General features: G+C 40.1%; 1 protein-coding gene across 3 annotated transcripts in view; it reads left to right on the top strand.

The window, feature by feature from the left end:
- The window catches only part of ccdc85a (coiled-coil domain containing 85A), a 395,213-nt gene extending 380,295 nt beyond the window's left edge, over positions 1-14,918 (top strand). For 2 of the 3 annotated variants that reach the window (XM_078404773.1, XM_078404771.1), the window contains one exon: positions 1,205-14,918. In XM_078404773.1, the coding sequence (XP_078260899.1) occupies positions 1,205-1,369 (165 nt within the window). In that variant the 3' untranslated portion in view covers positions 1,370-14,918. The remainder of the gene's footprint in view (positions 1-1,204) is intronic. The other variant, XM_078404772.1, reaches the window with a different exon arrangement.
- Positions 14,919-19,047: the final 4,129 nt, after the last annotated feature.

The following is a 19,047-nucleotide window of genomic DNA, read 5'->3' as shown; positions in this document are numbered from 1 at the left end:
GTACACTAGTTCTACGTTATCCCAGTTCGGCATCCTACGTACCAGAGACCATTTAAGGAAGCCAATTAACCTACAAACTTACACAACTTTGAAATGTGGGAGGAAACCGGAGCGCACGGAGAAAATCCACACGGTCACAGGGAGAACGTACAAACTCCGCACAGACAGCACCTGGAGTCAGGATCAAACCTGGGTCTCTGGCGCTGTGAGGCAGCGGCTCCATCACCACTACTACTGATGTTCATCTCAAGTGAATGGTCCCGTCAGTCTGAAGTAGAGTCTCGACCCGAAACGTCACCCATTCCTTCTAACCAGAGATACTGCCTGTCCCGCTGAGTTACTGCAGCATTTTATGCCTATCTTTGGTGTAAACCAGCATCTGCAGTTCCTTCCTACAAGGTCCGGTCTTATTTCTCTTCCTCCTTTTTTAAATAGTGGGGTCACATTTGCTATCTTCCAATTCACAGAAACAATTTGCTCTTGATTCCTTTGTATACATGCAACCTGCAACATCTATATACTAAAACTCTCGTTTGTTTGTTTGTTTGTTCCTGAACTACAGCCAAAATGGTACACGATAGCACGACAATTTTAGGCCCACCTTACTCACCGTCGTCCCTTTGGTGCTAATGGAAGACGTTTCATTGAAATCGGTGTTATATTTTTAAAGTCATTCACATTGTAAAATTTAAATCTATCTCCTAAGGAGGGACGGGGAGGGAGGGAGGGGGGGGGGGAGGAATGGGGGTGGAGGGAGGGGGGGAGGGAGGGAGTGGGGAGGAGGGAGGATAAGGGGGGTTGAGGGGGATGGAGTGGGGGGAGGGGAAAGGGGAGGGGGAGCGGAGGGGGAGGGGGGGAGGGAGGAGGGAGGGAGGAAGGGAGGGGGAGGGGGAGAGGGGAGGGGGGGGTAGGGGAGGGGATAGGGGAGAGGGGAGAGAGGGGGTGATGGAGTTGCACCAATGCAGGAGAGGTTTTGGCCCAATGGGTCCACTTGGTCTAGTTGAACTTAAAAATCATTTATTTATCAATTTTTATTCTCTCAATATGGAACTGCTTATTCCTGTCTTGGATATATTTAGTTCCCCAATACTGTATAACCAGTCCATCTTATGGAGCTTCAAATATGTGATGACCACCTGATATCCTCAACTTTTTTAAATGTGTCTGGCCGTCAATAAAATAGTTATTTCTATTTTAAATTTAGGTTGCGGAAGTGCATGAAAATGTGGGCAAAGAAGATAACCAGGAGAAAGACCTGAATGAAACAGAGAAAGCTATTGTCAGGGAAATGTGTAACGTGAGTAAATTGTGCCACAGCATTCAACTGCTGCTGTGCCTGCCGCCCAACTCTCATATCGTGGATCCTTAGTCCCTGAAAGCAAAGGAAGCAAGTAAGAACACAAATTCAAGAAAATACGTTTTACTTCTATAATTTTTTTGTACAAGTAAAGCCCATTTAAGAAGCAGAAGTAGTTGTTTCTTGTTTTGTTACAGATACAGCACGTACTTTAGCTCTCTTTGGTATGGTTCTCAGTATACCCCATGCTGGGCCAAGTGTGCAAGTCTAATCATAGCTTCAAGCACATCACTTCAGTTTAATGTGACCCGCTTAACTCATTGTATTCATTGTTTCGACACCCAGTTATGGATGAGTCAGGTGCCAAAAACAATATAGATTTGAAGTCCAAAGGCTTGACCTCAATTGACCACAACTGAATTCTCCTTTTTACAGAAAGATTTACAGCAAACATGTTTTAGCAGCCTAGACATCCTCAAGCCTTTGTCTTAAAAGGCAGCTTGTTAGCGAAACTGAGATAGCTTCAAGATTTTTTATTAAATTAGCAAGAACATGAATAAATGATGATACTAGATAGGGAGATATAGTTAAATTCAAATCTGTAGAGATGGGAAGTAAGATGGATGAATGGTGTTAGCACCGTTTTTGATGTGTAATACAGTAAAGCAGTGATTTGTGTATGTACCAAGACAGTTGTTTCTAAAGGGCAGTGTTTTAATGTGAAGAAATGAGGAATGTTGTTATGACAGAAAAGACAAGTGAAAATTCTAAACCATGGAACAACACAATAAATTATAAATATAATTATAATTATTGGATAACATTAACAGATAATGGTAATATATAGCATTTATAAATGATCTAAAATGCCAGTAAGAACTCAGAATACAAAAACAAATTTAATAAAATGTGTACTTTCTGGAATTTTCTGACTTGTCAGCCATTACTTTCATGGAAAGTAGGTTGAACTTGAAGTCAACATTCAGACATTATTAGTGGAGTTAATTGAGGCTAAATGGCAGTCAATCCGTTTCATATGTCGGGTTCTCTTAAATATGTTTTTGACCACTGAATTATTTGACTACTGATTATTTTATTCCTCACAATTTGCATACCTTCTGAAGGAAGTATCAAGTGGTTTCATTCGCCTGTTAGTAAACTAGATGAAGTTACCACTGTTCTCTTTGGGCCCTTTGCAGGTTGATTGGCTGGGTTGAGAAAAGCAGCAGGTCCAAGCCCAGAAATCAGACGACATCTGCCAGATTATGGCATAAAGAGGAATAATGTAGAAGGGGTTTATTTCTCAATGTCCCAAGCAAATGGAATAAAAAAGAGTGGCGAAGGGTAGACGGAGAGGGGAGGAAGCTGAAGAGAGAAACATAGAAACATAGAAAATAGGTGCAGGAGTAGGCCAATATGATCATGGCTGATCATCCAGAATTAGTACCCCGTTCCTGCTTTCTCCCCATATACCTTGATTCTGTTAGCCCTAAGAGCCACATCCAGCTCTCTCTTGAATACTTTAAATTTAAATTGAGAGCTTTAAATTGATTTTGCAAATCTTTAATTTGTAAAATAGAAGCCACTATTCCACTCCCTCCTCCTGCCACAGCGCAAAATGCATGTAATTCACATTGGTACTTTATATTCAACCACACAGGAACAAAGATGCGATTTCATGAGAACAGAGCTAACAGCTGCAAATCCAAAATTATATTAACTGTCCAGACTTCCCTGTAATCTGTTAATACAAACAAGTACAATTCACCCTGAATGTCCAAAATATCGAAAGAGAGAGTTTGATACAAAAGGAATCCGTTTTAAACTATAGTTATGTATGTCACCAACATTCTCTTTGTATTTCCAGTTCAAATTAAAAATTGAGTTTGCTAATTATTTTGTTACATATAATATATGTAATTAAAAACATCAATTGTATGTATACAAATGGCTATGAATGGAATTCAAGAAAATATGGATGTACTTAATTGGATGGATGGATTTCTACATATGGAACAAAGTCAAGTCTGTTAAGTTTTATGCAGACTAATACAGTTAAACACCATTAAAATAAACAGTCCCTCAATAATATAATAACCTTTACAGGAATTGGCAGAAGGATATCTATTTTTAGTAATAGCTTTCAGATGGAATGGAACATGTTCCTGCTGTGATTGTTTTAATCCAAGTAATATCTTGCTCTTCTTCTTCACAGGCAAAAACAAAATACAGATAAATTGGGGAAAGTGAATTTTCATTCGTAGATGATATTTCCCTTTGGTTATTCTGAAAGGGATGCAGTTATTTAAAATCATAACTATAAAACATTCTACGTTGACCAACACAGGGCAAACCACCTGAAATCATTGACGATGATCATTAAATCACTAAATATGATTTCCAGAGACAATTAAATTGCTCCTAAACAGAGTTTAGATACTGAAAACCAATCAAGCTCTATTTGGCAGACAATGAAAAATGAAGTTAATATTTAGTTAATTATTGTTTCATTAAAGCAATGTTTTAATAATTATGGATTACTTGAGAGTTGCATCAAAAAGGTTGCTGGATTTTATTTTCTCCAGAGTTTACATTTGGTCTCTGAAACCTGAAATCAAACTCGGAAATCAAAAATCAAATTTGCACTTGGCTGCCTAAAACCAGTGATAGAGTTCAGTTCAGTTTAGTTTATTGCCACGTGGACCGAAGTTTTGTTTCATGCTAACCAGTCAGTGGAAAGGCAAAACATGATTACAATCGAGCCATTCACAGCATATAGATACATGATAAGGGAATAAAGCTTAGTGCAAGATAAAGCCAGTAAAGTCCGATCAACGATAGTCCGAGGGTCACCAATGATGTAGAATTTAGTTCAGGACTGCTCTCTAGTTGTGGTAGGATGGTTCAGTTGCCTGATAAAAAGTTGGGAAGAAACTGTCCCTAAATCTGGAGGTGTACCTTTTCACACTTCTTATATATATTCAAAGTTTTCATATTGTCATTATCACTGCAAAATTAAACTGCCTTAATCAACTAGATTTCAAGATTAATTTATAATTTGTTCCTGTTTTTTAAACATAAAGTTTACAGCATAAAAACTGACCATTTGAGCCAATCTGGTTCGTGTCAGTTTATGTGCTTTGGCTGAGCCTATTACGTTTATCATCAAAAATCCCTCCAGTATACGAAATGGTGTGAACTGCATTTTCACTTGGTTGTCTATGAAGCTGATGAAATGTTTATAGGAAAACATGCTTTCTGGGTCTGCAGCAGAGCCATGTAGAGAGGACCTCCTTGATTCCGGTACCAAGCACTGTCCTGAGCCTGCTTAAAACTTTGTCAAATCTGCAGCTGCCCACGTGGCCATAACTCACCTGGGCTATGCACATGCTGCTTGAAATTCCTAAGTGTTATGCACATTGTTGGAGACCACCACACATTTCCAGGATACTCAATGTGTTAGACAATGTGTTGGACCCAGGGACAATCAAGAATAACAGATGTCCAAAGACGTACAGGTATGTAGGTTAATTGGCTGGGTAAATGTAAAAATTGTCCCTAGTGGGTGTAGGATAGTGTTAATGTATGGGGATCGCTGGGCGGCACGGACTTGGAGGGCCGAAAAGGCCTGTTTCCGGCTGTATATATATGATATGATATGATATGTGGATTTTGCTTTGAGTCTCTCATTTTCAATAACACCTTAATTTTAAAAGTAATTGATTTTGCATGGTAACATGGCAACATGCAATTACCATCTCTAGACAAATAAATTTTGATTGTGTTGAATGTTGCAGCTAGTGGGGGTTCCCTGGAATCTGTGAAGGGAGACTTAAACCCCTGTCCCACTTAGGCGATTTTTTAGGCGACTACAGGCGACTAGGCTGGCGCCACACGGTCGCCGGGGTGTCGCCTGTATGGTCGTGAGTAGTCTCCAAAGAGTCGTAGCGTTTTTCTGGTCACCGATGGATTTTAAAATGTTAAAAAAATTTCGGCGACTGTTGGTTTGACATCAATGAGCGTAGCTTGACGTCTCCTGACTGTGCGCTGTCATAGGTTGTCGCCAGGTTGTCGCCAGGTGACGTAGGTTGTCGCCGGTGCTGACGTCGTTGAATTCCATTGGCGACTACCTATACCCGGCGACAGGTACAGGCGTCAGAACCGGAGGCCAAAATGATGTGAATTGTCTTCAGTTGTCGCCGACACGGTCGTAGCATGTCGTAACTTGTCACGGGTAGACGTAGGTTGACTTCGGTTGTCATAGGTTGCCCCCTGTGTGGTCTTAGGTTGTTGTAGGTGCGGTCGTAGGTAGACGTCCTAAGTCACGACGATTGGGTCGCCGGTTGTCGGTAGCTTGCCTTAGCTTGACGTCGACTAGGTGGTAGGTTGTTGTAGCTTGTCGTAGAATAGTCGTAGGGGGGTCCAGTCGCCGTTTTTTCGTCGAACTGCTACGACTATTGCAGTCGCCAGCAGTCGCCTAAAAAAAATGCCTAAGTGGGACAGGCCCCTTAGCTTTTCACAACTACATCAGTGAGCTGGATGAAGGGAAAAAAAACTTAGTAAGAAACTTAGCTAGTTTCTTAATCATCTCATTGACAATAGACAATAGACAATAGACAATAGGTGCAGGAGTAGGCCATTCAGCCCTTCGAGCCAGCACCGCCATTCAATGCGATCATGGCTGATCACTCTCAATCAGTACCCCGTTCCTGCCTTCTCCCCATACCCCCTCACTCCGCTATCCTTAAGAGCTCTATCCAGCTCTCTCTTGAAAGCATGCAATGAACTGGCCTCCACTGCCTTCTGAGGCAGAGAATTCCACACCTTCACCACTCTCTGACTGAAAAAGTTCTTCCTCATCTCCGTTCTAAATGGCCTACCCCTTATTCTTAAACTGTGGCCCCTTGTTCTGGACTCCCCCAACATTGAGAACATGTTTCCTGCCTCTAATGTGTCCAATCCCCTAATTATCTTATATGTTTCAATAAGATCCCCCCTCATCCTTCTAAATTCCAGTGTATTGAGGGGTAATTTAACTGGAATGTGTAAATTGTTAAAGGATTCAATAGTGCAGATACCTAGAAATCATTTCTTCTGATGATACAATCTAAAACACGATCTAATTGAGTTACAAAACAGTATAAAAGGATGAACGAACCCACCCCCTTCTGTTCAATGTTCTCTTAAGGATGTGAGAAAACATAAATGGAACTATAAAGTCAAAGGTTAGCAATACCTTTTTAGAGATGTCTGCTATAAAAAATGAACAAACACAAAGTGCAGTAGGATTGCTTAAATTATTTATTTGATGCGTTTAGTTAGTTCAATTGGAGGTATTTATTGATTTTCATCCTATTTTGACATCTGGCAGGGGTGTTGTGGAGGTGAGGGTGTTGGTGTGGGACAGGGGTTATAGATATTCAGGTCGTTTTATGAAATATTTTAGCGAATGCTTGATTAATTGATTTGAAAATATGCACAAACAGCCAAAAAATGAATGTCTACACAATAATTTAATAATATTGCAAGATAATAAAAGGCATTTTTAACTAACATCGGAAAATGTTCAAACAAGTCCACACATTTGTTAATTTCTGTACCTGAAGAATATAAACCACAAGATGTTGAGTAATCTGAGATTCGGGGCTTATACAAATTCTTTACACATAGTCCTCCTCTGATGTTTAGAGTTCCTGCTCTTCACAGCTTACACCATATTTTTGGACGTAACTTCAAAAAGATAAACAAATTTCCTCAAAGAGCGATATGCTAGCACCCAGAATACATTCCCTGCAAGGACATGGAAGTTGGTGGCATCCCCATCTCTTTGGAAGAAACATGTCCGTACATGGTGCATGAACTGCCAGTCTCCAGCAGTGGCTGCACTCCCTGTGGCATCCCAGGGATGCAACCCTGTAACCCTGGCCGCACCGCTTGTCCCAGCCCATCCAACACAAGTCCTCACAGGCAGCTGGTTCACACTGAACCCTGGGCAATTGTTTACTGCAGAAGTGCTAATGGAAGGCAACAGTTGGCTCCTGGTTTCCAACCCACCAGAGCGCTGCTTAGGAAATGGTGGGGGTTTGCACCAAGTGCCTGGCACAACAGAACACAGCTCAAGCTGATGTCTATTTCAAATGTAGAGCGGGGCAAGTGTGAGAACCAAGAGTGCTATAACGAATCAGCATGATAAACAGGGTGCAATAAATTTTAAATTGCAAGCATCTAAAATAAATATTGATCTTCTTTCTGATTATCTACATTTCATTTTTGCAATAATTAAATTTCAAAAAAAGCAAATGCTTACCTGGGCCATTCACATGTCTGTTAAGGGGAATTATACGGTTGTATAAGCATTTCATTATAAGAATGGGCTACATTAAAGAAGATAGAGTGATGAATTGATGCTTGTTAGGTTTACTACATGGGCCATTGAGAAGGGATCCTACAAGATGAAATTCTGTGTGAGCTTCTGAGTGCATGGTTAAAGGCATACGTGACATGCTGGTATGAAATAAATCAAAAACAAATTGTGAAGCATTATGTTTTGAACTCACAAAGCTGTACAATCTTGATATGTTTTTTAATTATTTTTGTTTTAGCTTGTCAAACTTTCTTTTTATTATGCAATGCCTTCCTCTTTACCAGTTGGTATAAATGACAATATATTCTGCTGCTGCTCACTTTGAGCAGGTTTGGTATAAATAGATGTTTTAGGCCTTGCAGGCACCTGTAACCTGCTGTTCTAGTCACATGGTGTGTTTGAATGTGTTATCGTTTTGAAGCAGTCTCAGACTGAGTGCTTATGACTTTAAATATCTAAGTTCAATTTGTAAGATGGTTTAGCATGTTCACTATGAAGCTGGTGTGTTAACAAGCAAGGATTACTTGTGGAAATCTTCTTTGTTTCAATACTATTTAATTGGTGTTTGGATAGGAAAGGGAGGGTTTTGCAAACATTACAATTCTGAAAGAATCTGTGATAACAAAAACTGGAACATTAAATCTGATATTTTAATTAACTTACCCATTTATTTACTTCCTTTCAGCCACATTGAGTAGCTTGAATTGTTATGACCATTTTCATTCCAGTCCTCATCAAACTCCTATGTAATGGCCATTATGAACGAAGGCCTTTGTGGCTCATGAGATCCGGCTTTGGACATTTAGGCTTGTAGTATTATTTCCCAATGGTACCTGTCAGTGCAATGACTACATGTTCGTATTGCACTTTCGTACCTGAATTCAAAGATGGCCTTCTTTCAGGAAATGGGAGTTTCCTTCTCCTCCTGTTGACAAACATGTAAAATCAAAATGAAATCTCTGAGTATAATGTCAAGAAAATACCAAATTAGCGATGGAACAACGTCCAATATTGATGGCATTCTATTCAAACTAGCCAGCACTGCCTGTAGGCATACACCTAGAGCAAAAAACAACCCTTCTCCATAAAAGGGTTAAATCTATTTTACTAACTGGCTCCTTAATCCCAAAGCTTTCCCCAAAGTTGTATTCCAGTAGCAAAGTAGTATCTCTGAGGATCTACAGAGACAAGCAAAAATCCTCCTCACAAACTTTCTTCGCAAATTTTAATTAAATTCTAGCAGTTTTCAGTCTCTAAAGGCTCAGGCAGTGGGGTTTTTTCTGTCGCATTTAAATCGCTCTGTGAATGAGATGGGGTCGAGCGGGGAAAATGGGCCAATTTCTGTACAAGAGCTGACTCCCGTTTCAGGAATGCAGCAGGTTTTGGCAACATTTCTCAGATGGTGTGAAAAAGAGGCAGATTCCTTTTTTAGATTTAGATTTTTTAGATTTTAGATTCTACAGAGTGGAAACAGGCCCTTTCGGCCCACCAAGTCCGCACCGCCCAGCGATCCCCGCACATTAACACTATCCTACACACACCAGGGACAATTTTTACATTTACCCAGTCAATTAACCTACAAACCTGCACGTCTTTGGAGTGTGGGAGGAAACCGAAGATCTCGGAGAAAACCCACGCAGGTCACGGGGAGAACGTACAAACTCCATACAGATGGCGCCCGTAGTCAGGATCGAACCTGAGTCTCCGGCGCTGCATTTGCTGTAAGGCAGCAACTCTACCGCTGCGCCACCGTGCCTACCGCTGCGCCACCACACAGTCTTGTGCAACTGAGAAGGGTTGAGGGAAGTGATGATGTCCATGCACTTCTTGTAGTTTAATAATGCGATGCACTGAATCTGCGATACGAGCCCATAACAAATAGAATGATTCTTGCAAGCTCAGTAAAAGCATTGTGTCCAGTCTGACCCTTGTATAATCTATTATTCCCGAACCATTAATGCCCTCATGGAGCCTTAATGAAACAGCAATCTCCAGCACTGCAGGGCGCTCCTTTAGAAAGTAGGTGAGGAGGAACTTCTTTAGTCAGAGGGTAGTTAATCTGTGGAACTCATTGCCACAGAGGGCAAGTCAGTGGATATTTTTAAGGGAGAGATAAACAAATTCTTGAATAGAACGGGTGTCATGGGTTATGGGGAGAAGGGAGGAAAATGGGAATAGGAGGCAGAGATCAGCCATGGTTGAATGGCGGAGTGGACTCAATAGGCCGAATAGCCAAATTCTACTCCTGTAACTTGTGAACATTGTTTCAGAATGAACAGAAATCCTTGTGGTTAACAAAGTAACTAGCAGACAGGGAAGATGCTGGAATCTCAAATAAATGAGTAAAGAGTATTTGTGAGCTAACATCGTGTTTCAGTAGTTCAGAAGTTGCTTTACACAGAACCCAATATCCTCAACATACAACTGATTGCATAGAAAGAACATGGAATAAAGGGAAGCCTCAGTAACGTATATAGGAGATGCCTTGGTATAGTGCCTTGACCGACATTGTCACAAAATGAGATCATTGAACTTTCTTCCTGAACTATGATGGTTTCTAGATTGGCCACGGTTACACAAGCTATTTCCACAACTTTCCCCTTTACAAAATTATCTGCACTTTCTGGTTTCAACACAGTCTACATCTTCAAATTACTACTTTGGGTAGAGAGATCTCTAAGATATTTAAGATCTGTCTGCAAATGTGGTATCCATCTCTATTTCCAAAATCCCCCCACTTCACCACTCCCTAAGAAGCTCCCCAAACTTTAACTTCATTTGTTACATAAAATTGTTGATATCCTACTGCAGATAAGTCAGTGGGCAAATGGAAGCATAATCCAAGCAGGTGAAAGATGCCTAAAGGCAAGCTACCAAGTCATCAGCTAAGGCTTGTGTTTTAAGATCAATTTTCTTTGAAAGAATTTGATAATGGCAATCTCTTCTGATACAATTAAGTGAAATTTTAGACCATTTGTACTCAGCTGTAGTAGTGAATATGTTAAACCTATTGAATTGCTGTGTAAGATGGCTGAATGTGTAGCAGACTGTGCTTGCGCTTTTACATGTTATTGATTGAAACAAAATGCATTTGCTCAACATCAGTAAATAATAGGGTGCAATGGTGAAACAAAAACTTGAGGTCAGATTATTTTAAGTGGAAGTAACTATTTGGAAAGTGCTGCATTGCAAACATGTTAAAAATGAGATATTTCTAAAGTCATTCCCAACCAATAACTCAAATGAAGTTTGTGATATTCCAACCTAATTTTTGTCATTAAATTTGAGGGATGTAATTTAATAACATTTTTTTAATCAACTTCACTCCTCGCTAAGTTATGCAAGGAACTTGTCACAATCCACCAGCCTCATCTAATAGGCATCTCATACAAGATTTGATAAGAAGCAAATTTGGGGGGCAACATATTTGTTCTTTTGAAAATTCAACAAGAAAGATTGGCAGTTACTTCATATTAATTTTGTTTTTTTTCCTCTGTAAAGTTTTGCCCTAGTAACACTGAGGAAATCACAGCTATGGAAATAATGGATTTTCTATTTTTACAGAATCAACTGTTATTCAGTCCGATACAGTGGAAGACACATTCTAATCTGCTACAAAAATGTGCCTTAACCTAACCACAGCTTTATACATGATTTTTATGGTCTCTCTGAATGATGTTGCTAATGTCAATTCAATTAAGGTGCTTTTTTTTAATTCTGTGAGCACTGGGGTTTGGATCAGGACTAGTCAAACATACTTTGCATGGCCACTAACACAGAAAGAAGACTCATATATCATCAGTCTGGACCATATACAAATCATACTGCCATTGTAGAAAATAAGACCTCAAGGTATTCCAAAATCATTCAAAGCCAATGAAGTATCTTTGTATTGTACTGAACAATGCTACATGGGAAACGTGGCAGCCAGTTTACATAGTGTAAGCTTCCAAAAACTACAGGGTAATCATGATTAGATGACCGACTTTAGTGACTAAGGGTATACGTTAACATTGGCACTAAGTATAACTCCTCCATTCATCCTTGAATTGAGGTATTATATCTTTAATGATCACATGAACGATAGGAAAGATGGGCCTTGGATTAATGTTCTACCTGAATGAAAGCATTTTGAATAGTGTAGTTGGACCTTAATATTACAGCTTGGATTTTGTTCGCCACTTTATGAAAAGATTGCAAGAATCAAACTACTGAAGGAACTCAGTGGGTGGTTGAGCAGCATTTATGGAGGCAAAGGGATAGTGAACATTTTGGATCAGAACCCTGCATTCCGTTTTCCAAACAGGACTTCAACTCTCAATGTTCTATCTCATATACAAGCGGGTATGGATAATGCAAGACCATAGAACTAATTAATACACTGTATGACAGATTGCAAGGAGGGTGTGCAAGTCCATAAGAATTATTTCACCAGTGCCACTGTATGCTTGAAATCAGCCCAGAAAACTGGAAGATGACACTTTCTTTTTCTATTTAATTGATTCCAAAGTTGCTGACATCATCTTGCCTTTAATTCTTAACAGATGAAGAAGAAAATATGAATTAGCCTTTCTTTCACATAGTTTTAGTTTGGCAATATCACCCAGAGAATACAAGGGGCATTTCATATTCCAGCCATTCTGTTTTTTTAGTGGGGGTGCTTTATTGATGTTAACAAACAATTAAAAGGTTCTTCAGCTTGTACACAGTATTTGGATGGGACAAAGGCCAGAATAAAGAAAGTGATGGGTTTGCAAATTAAAAATTTAGAAAATGCAATGTTACCTTATTCACTTAAAATAAATTTGACGAGGCGTTTTAGTAGACAAGGTGGAGCACAGCCACCTTGGTGGAGCACAGCCACATCTACACTGTTGATAATTTGAAAATCAAATGAAAAAGCCTGCCAATGCTGAAAATCTGAAATAACAATAGAAAATGCTGAAAGTAATCAGCCAGGCAATATCTATGGAAAAAGAAACAGAGTTAATGTTTTAGGTTGGAGACCCTCTGTCAGAGATCAGAAAGAGAGAAACAAAGTTGCAGAGAGGGTGAGGGAGGCTTGGGTTGCATAAAGGGAATCTTTCTGGGTTGCCATGGACATATGGTGTCCTTCAGCATGTGCTGCAGAGGGTGCTGATAAACCTTTCTTGATGGGGTTTCTTCAAGTGACCTCAGCATTCCCTCTCTCTCTATCCCTCCCCCACCCAAGTCGCACCAGCTTCTCATTTTCACCCAACAGACAGCTACAAATGGCCTGTTTCCTTTATCATCGTTACTTTTTTGCATATCTTTCATTCATTATTCTTTATCTCTCTGCATCGTCGTATATATATCTCTCATTTCCCTTACCCCTAACCAATCTGAAGAAGGGTCTCGACCCGAAACTTCACCCATTCCTTCTCTCCAGAGATGCTGCCTGAGTTACTCCAGCATTTTATGTCTATCTTCGGTTTAAACCAGCATCCGCAGTTCCTTCCCACACAAACCTTTCTTGATGATGGACATTGAAATACCCCAAACAATGTAGATTTTATACCCTTTCATTGTTTTTCCCAAGAGTTGTTCAACAAACTAGGGAGAATGGCAGGTGGTAATCGAGAGGAGGTTATCTTGCCCAAGTCCTCCCTGATGTTATGTGTCTTCATGGGCTTGAGAGGATTCCAAGCTGCACCCTGCAGCTTTCATACTATTATATGAATCCTCTGATCAATCTGTCGCAGAAATGTATTATGATGGGAGAGTCTGGTATGTTTTATGTGGAGACGACAATGACAAGCTGTTGCTTGACTCGGCTGTGAGGACCGCTCTCTCAGCTTAGGTGCAAGTCCCGAGAAGACAATCATTTAAGGTGCTGGGGATCTGAAATAAAACTAAAAATTCTGGAAAAATTCAGCAGACCAGGCATCTGTAGAAAGAGAAATAGCTAATGTTTCAACCTAAAACGTTAACGGTTTATTTTTCCAAGCATGTTGACCTGCTGTGGTTTTCAGCATTTCCTGTTTGTATCCTCTATATTTGTAAGGTGGAGCTTGCAAAGCCGTCTTGGCGGTCCATCTGGCTTCATTCTCTCTCTGCTTCAATGTGGCTGTCATGATTCAATTATGTGACTTGCCATGGAAGAATAAACTAGACCAGTCAACAAGACCAGACTGGATAAGAATGAAGATACCTTTCCCAAACCCCTCCCCCACCTCCATCTAGGTGGGCATTAGTGAACCAAACCAAATGAATGGCTATTAAAAAAATAACTGATTTTAATTTACCTGGCTGCCATGTTAGGGTTTGAACAATGGTCTTCATACTGTTTGTCTGATTTGTGTGGATCACTATTCTTGTAACACTGTGCTGTGCCCTGATATCAAAGTCAATGAAAACAAAGCAGTTTGACAGGTTATTATGATGTTTCTGCTCATGGCAGCTTCATAACCACAAATTTGCTGCCACATTTCCTCTATCACAGCAGTTGTTATACTTAAAAGTACTTCATTGGTTGTAAAGTGCTTTTGGACAAACAGAGGTTATAAAAGGTGCTGTCTAAATGAAAGGCTTTTTTAAATAACTGATGTCCTGGGCTTCTTATCATTCGGACCTCACTCATTTTAATTGAGTGAATCGCTTTTTCTCAGGCAATTCATTGAGGCTGTAAATAAGATAGCTAGTGTATTGCCGCGTCTTTTTAACATTGTCTCCTCCTGCCCAATGCTATGGGAGTATTGGTGGTACTTATACCAAATTGCATACTAGAACATCCACTCTGTGTTTGTCAAGATGACTCAAAATTGAAACAGGTTCTCCTGCCAAAAAACTTTCCTGAGACAATTTCAAATTATTGTTTTGTATTCAGAGGATTTTCTTTTCCTCGAACAATTTTGACAGTTTTGCAATTAGACTGTTAAGCTGAGCCACTCCAGTTTAACTCCTGAATAAATTATTTCTTTAACTTCCAGCGATGAACACAGCCTACAGGAGTCATGCATGTGGCTGTATATTTACGGTAATTTATTTCTCGTTTTGATTTACCCTGTTGTGAAGGCCTTAAGAATGCCAAAATCTTTGCACACCTATTAATTCTGAAAGTGTAATAATGATCCAAGTTTTTGTGCCTGCAATGTTTAGGTGCAGTTCAAATTACAAAAAAAAACTTTTGAATAATAACATGCTATGTAAATTTTGTGGAAACTTTTGAAATTGTGTTATTTTTTTACACTCACGATACAGTCATGTATGCATACATAAATGTAGCATTAATTAAAAATTGGACTATTATTATCTTTATCCTGCCTTTTTTTATGTGTCTTCTATTGAAATATACTTCTAATTTCCTTCTATTGCTGTGGAAACCCATAGTATGTCACTGCAGCTGCTGACCACACAGAGATCTCATAAGGTTATGTGATGCGAGCAGAATTAGGCCATGCGGCCCATCAATTCTACTCCACCATTCAATCATGGCTGATCTATCTCTCCCTCCCAACCCCATTCACCAGCCATCTCCCCATAACCCCTGCCATCCGTTCTGTGACCTGATCTGTGAATTCAGAATGATCTGATTCATGCAACTTCAGGAACAATTACCGGGTGGGCAAGGAACGATAGACAAAAAATGCTGGAGTAACTCAGTGGGACAGGCAGCATCCCTGGAGAGAAGGAATGGGTGGCGTTTCGGGTCGAGACCCTTCTTCAGACTGAAGAAGGATCTCGACACGAAATGTCACCCATTGAGTCTGCAGAAGGGTCTCGACCCGAAACGTCACCCATAGCTTCTCTCCAGAGATGCTGCCTGTCCCGCTGAGTTACTCCAGCATTTTGTGCGTATCTTCGGTTTAAACCAGCATCTGCAGTTCCTTCCTACACACTCCTGGGCAATGGAAGCGTTAGATTTGCCAGGAATCTTGCTCTTGCCTATTATTTAGCGGTTCCAACAAGAAGAGATTATTTGACGTTATCAGCATTAGTCCTGGATGTGATACTGCCAAGACCCACTGCCAGGCCTGCAAGCAATTTGGACAAGATGCCTGAAAGTGACGAGTGTGCAAGTGTGCATGGACACAGCAAAGACAAGAAAGTCTGATGTTTAAGTTATTGGGTTCTGCTACCAGGTAGAAAAGCAAAAATACTATAAGTTGGCCCATTGTCTTCCACACTTAATTATGTAACGTGAATTCCCATGCCTTACGATTGATTGAAGTTGCTTAAACCTTGAGCTTTACTATTTAACAATAAAATGTGTTGCATGGGTTAAGGCCAAAGCTGTACATTAATTTAGCTGGTAGAGCATTAAGGAGAAAAGAATGAAGCTTTTACTCCTGCTGCTAATGGAAACGACAATTAATGCTTGAAGCTATCAAAAATTGCAGTTTTCACTAAAATAGCAAATTAGTGAGTATAAGAATTAGACTGTTAACCATTTCTTGATCTCTTCTATTGATAAATTATGGGTTATCAACTAAATTGTTTACGTTGCAATAAATGCCGAGGATCATTCAGATTGTTCATAACAATTACATCCGTGCCTGGTATCCTCCCTTTTTGGCATGGTTCCTTATCTTTCATTTCTGCAGGAGCAGGAATCCTGGCAAATCTTTCCTTGATCTTTCCTGGCAAATTGTTCCTGAAGTTGCAGGAATCAGATAATTCTGAATTCACAGAATGATCTTTAATTTCTGTTTAAATCATGGCCTTTCGAAATATTACCTTTTTTTAAATATTTTAATGTGGATCAAACAATTTGCAAAATAAACATGGAAATTTATAGCTGATGTACTTCCGAAAGAATCTCAAGGGCAGTCCCTACCCTTTTTCCCCAGAATTTATAGTCAACAGTTAGCAATACCATGAGGCTAAATCCTAAGGATGTTGAATTTGGAGTCGGTTAAAGAAGGTCGGAAACTATAAAGCTTCTGGAGGAGCACAGGATTGGCAGCAGCAGCTACCATTTAACATCTCCATGTTAAGTAAGGTGTGTGTAAAATAACGAAATTATCAAAGATTTGCTGAGTCCAGTAGTAGCGTTTAAAACCTTTTACTTAGGCACAACGATTATGCGGCACCAGATCAAAGCAATAAAATGTCCTTAGAACTGAACTAAAGCTGAACATATCATAACTAACAAAACAAAAAAGCTATGGAATTACAACTAAAAGACCAGAGACTGAACATAACTAGCAGACAAAAAACACTGGACATTCAACTAACAATTTTTACATAGAACACACTGCTAAATAGAGTGACCAGGATGTATCTAGCACCTTCGTACCATTGATGGGATCATTGTTCACGGTACCGTTTAGGTTCTTATCAGTTGTAACTTTGAGTTCACAAGATGTTTTTTGTCACAGTCTTCAGCAGATCCCTTCCCAAGCAAGTTAACGGCTTTTTAAATAAACATCCCATTAATTGTAGATTAACCCCATCAATTCTCTGCAAAACATTAATCCCACCAGTTCTCAGCAGTGCCCCTATGGTGCACATGTGCAAAAATCTGAGTACTGTTGCAAAGATGGTGGGCATCAATCAACCAAGCACTGCCAAATCTGTGCCATTACTTTGCAATTAATCCTAATGTAGTTTATTTTGTGAAGATATAAACCTCCTTTCAATTTGGCACCATCGGTTTGTAATTAGGTCGCCTCATCGTTGTCAAACGTAACATAATTAGAGCTGGAAGTTGGAATTGGAGTGTGAAGGAGACTGAGCCTAATTCTGTTCTGTCTGAATTGTTCAAAGTTTGCATTGACTGCAAAGGAATGACATTCCTGAAGTCCTGACATTCCTGTGAGTTAATTATAATTTAACTTTTCAACATCTTCCCCTTGAGGATTGGGGCAACTTGTAAAATCTGTCCCTGTAGAGAATCAGGTACGGCTGAGTTTTAATTTCCATAGGCACAAGAGTTTGACTATGGATTAGTGGTTTAAAAGCAGGGAGCTTGACAACATGACAGGAAACTAGCACCAGGCCTTACACGAGAGGCAAGATGCCAATCAGGCTAAATTATTCAATTGGAATAATATTGATGCACACTTTCAATGTCGGGTCGCAGATTTCAGGAGCATCTGCTTTGTGACTCTGCTGCCTGGAGTAATTTGCAGAAGTCCATCCATACATACAAACCAATCACCATTGCATGTTAAAAATCGTCGCAGGGACAAGATGAAGAGATCAAATTGTTCTCGGATGATTGAGAGAGGAGGAGGAAAAACAAGTATTTCAATTGCTCACACTCCAGCCTGATGCCATGAATATCCTGATTAATGAAACATTCTCTCAACAATGGCACCAGCACAAAGTAATCCTGCAATTCATTCATCACATCTATTCTCTGGACCTTCTCACTTCATGTCTTCAGCACATTAGACTTCTGTCTTCTGTCTTTATCAGGCCCCTTAAACATTCAGCAATCAAGGACGAACAAGATGGATCATTGTGAAAGCCAGATTGCAGGGACATGCAGTATAAAGACCAAAATTATACCAACCCGTTATTTTCAGATATCCATTTGGAACAACAAAACTTTATTCATTCTTTTTCCACTATTCCTTAGTGCTGCAACTGTGCAGCATCAACAGATGGCAATCCCTCTGTTTAGATCCAGTCTCTGCCAGCTGAAATCCTCTTGGTTTACACTCTCTGTGTTCTGAAGTTAGTGAAAGCCCTGACAGACATTGATTCCCTTGCTAATATATTGGGCCAGGTTGACAATCAGGAGACAAGGCAGCATGTGAATTACTGTTCGTCTGATTCCTCATTTTCATGATTTCTTTTTCTCTCCTTCTCATGATGCAGCAGTTCTTCACTGCAATCTATGTAAAATATAGACTAGTGCATGGGCTGAATCGAACGCTTCCATTAGCCTTCTCCAGATGTGACATGTTTGTTTCCGATGTTTGGATTGTGGTTTTGCGGTGTGCGTGGACTTATTTAGAAACATAGAAACATAGAAAATAGGTGCAGGAGTAGGCCATTCGGCCCTTCGAGCCTGCACCGCCATTCAATATGATCATGGCTGATCATCCAACTCAGTATCCCGTACCTGCCTTCTCTCCATACCCCCTGACCCCTTTAGCCACAAGGGCCACATCTAACTCCCTCTTAAATATAGCCAATGAACTGGCCTCAACTACCTTCTGTGGCAGAGAATTCCACAGATTCACCACTCTCTGTGTGAAAAAAAACGTTCTCATCTCGGTCCTAAAAGACTTCCCCCTTATCCTTAAACTGTGACCCCTTGTTTTGGACTTCCCCAGCATCGGGAACAATCTTCCTGCATCTAGCCTGTCCAACCCCTTTAGTTTAGTTTAGAGATACAGCGCGGAAACAGGCCCTTTCGGCCCACCGGGTCTGCGCCGACCAGCGATCCCCGCACACTAATACTAACCTACAC

The sequence above is a fragment of the Rhinoraja longicauda genome, chromosome 9 (genome assembly GCF_053455715.1).
Source record: "Rhinoraja longicauda isolate Sanriku21f chromosome 9, sRhiLon1.1, whole genome shotgun sequence".
Classification (NCBI taxonomy): Eukaryota; Metazoa; Chordata; class Chondrichthyes; order Rajiformes; family Arhynchobatidae; genus Rhinoraja; species Rhinoraja longicauda.
This window is presented reverse-complemented; position numbering and strand designations above follow the sequence as displayed.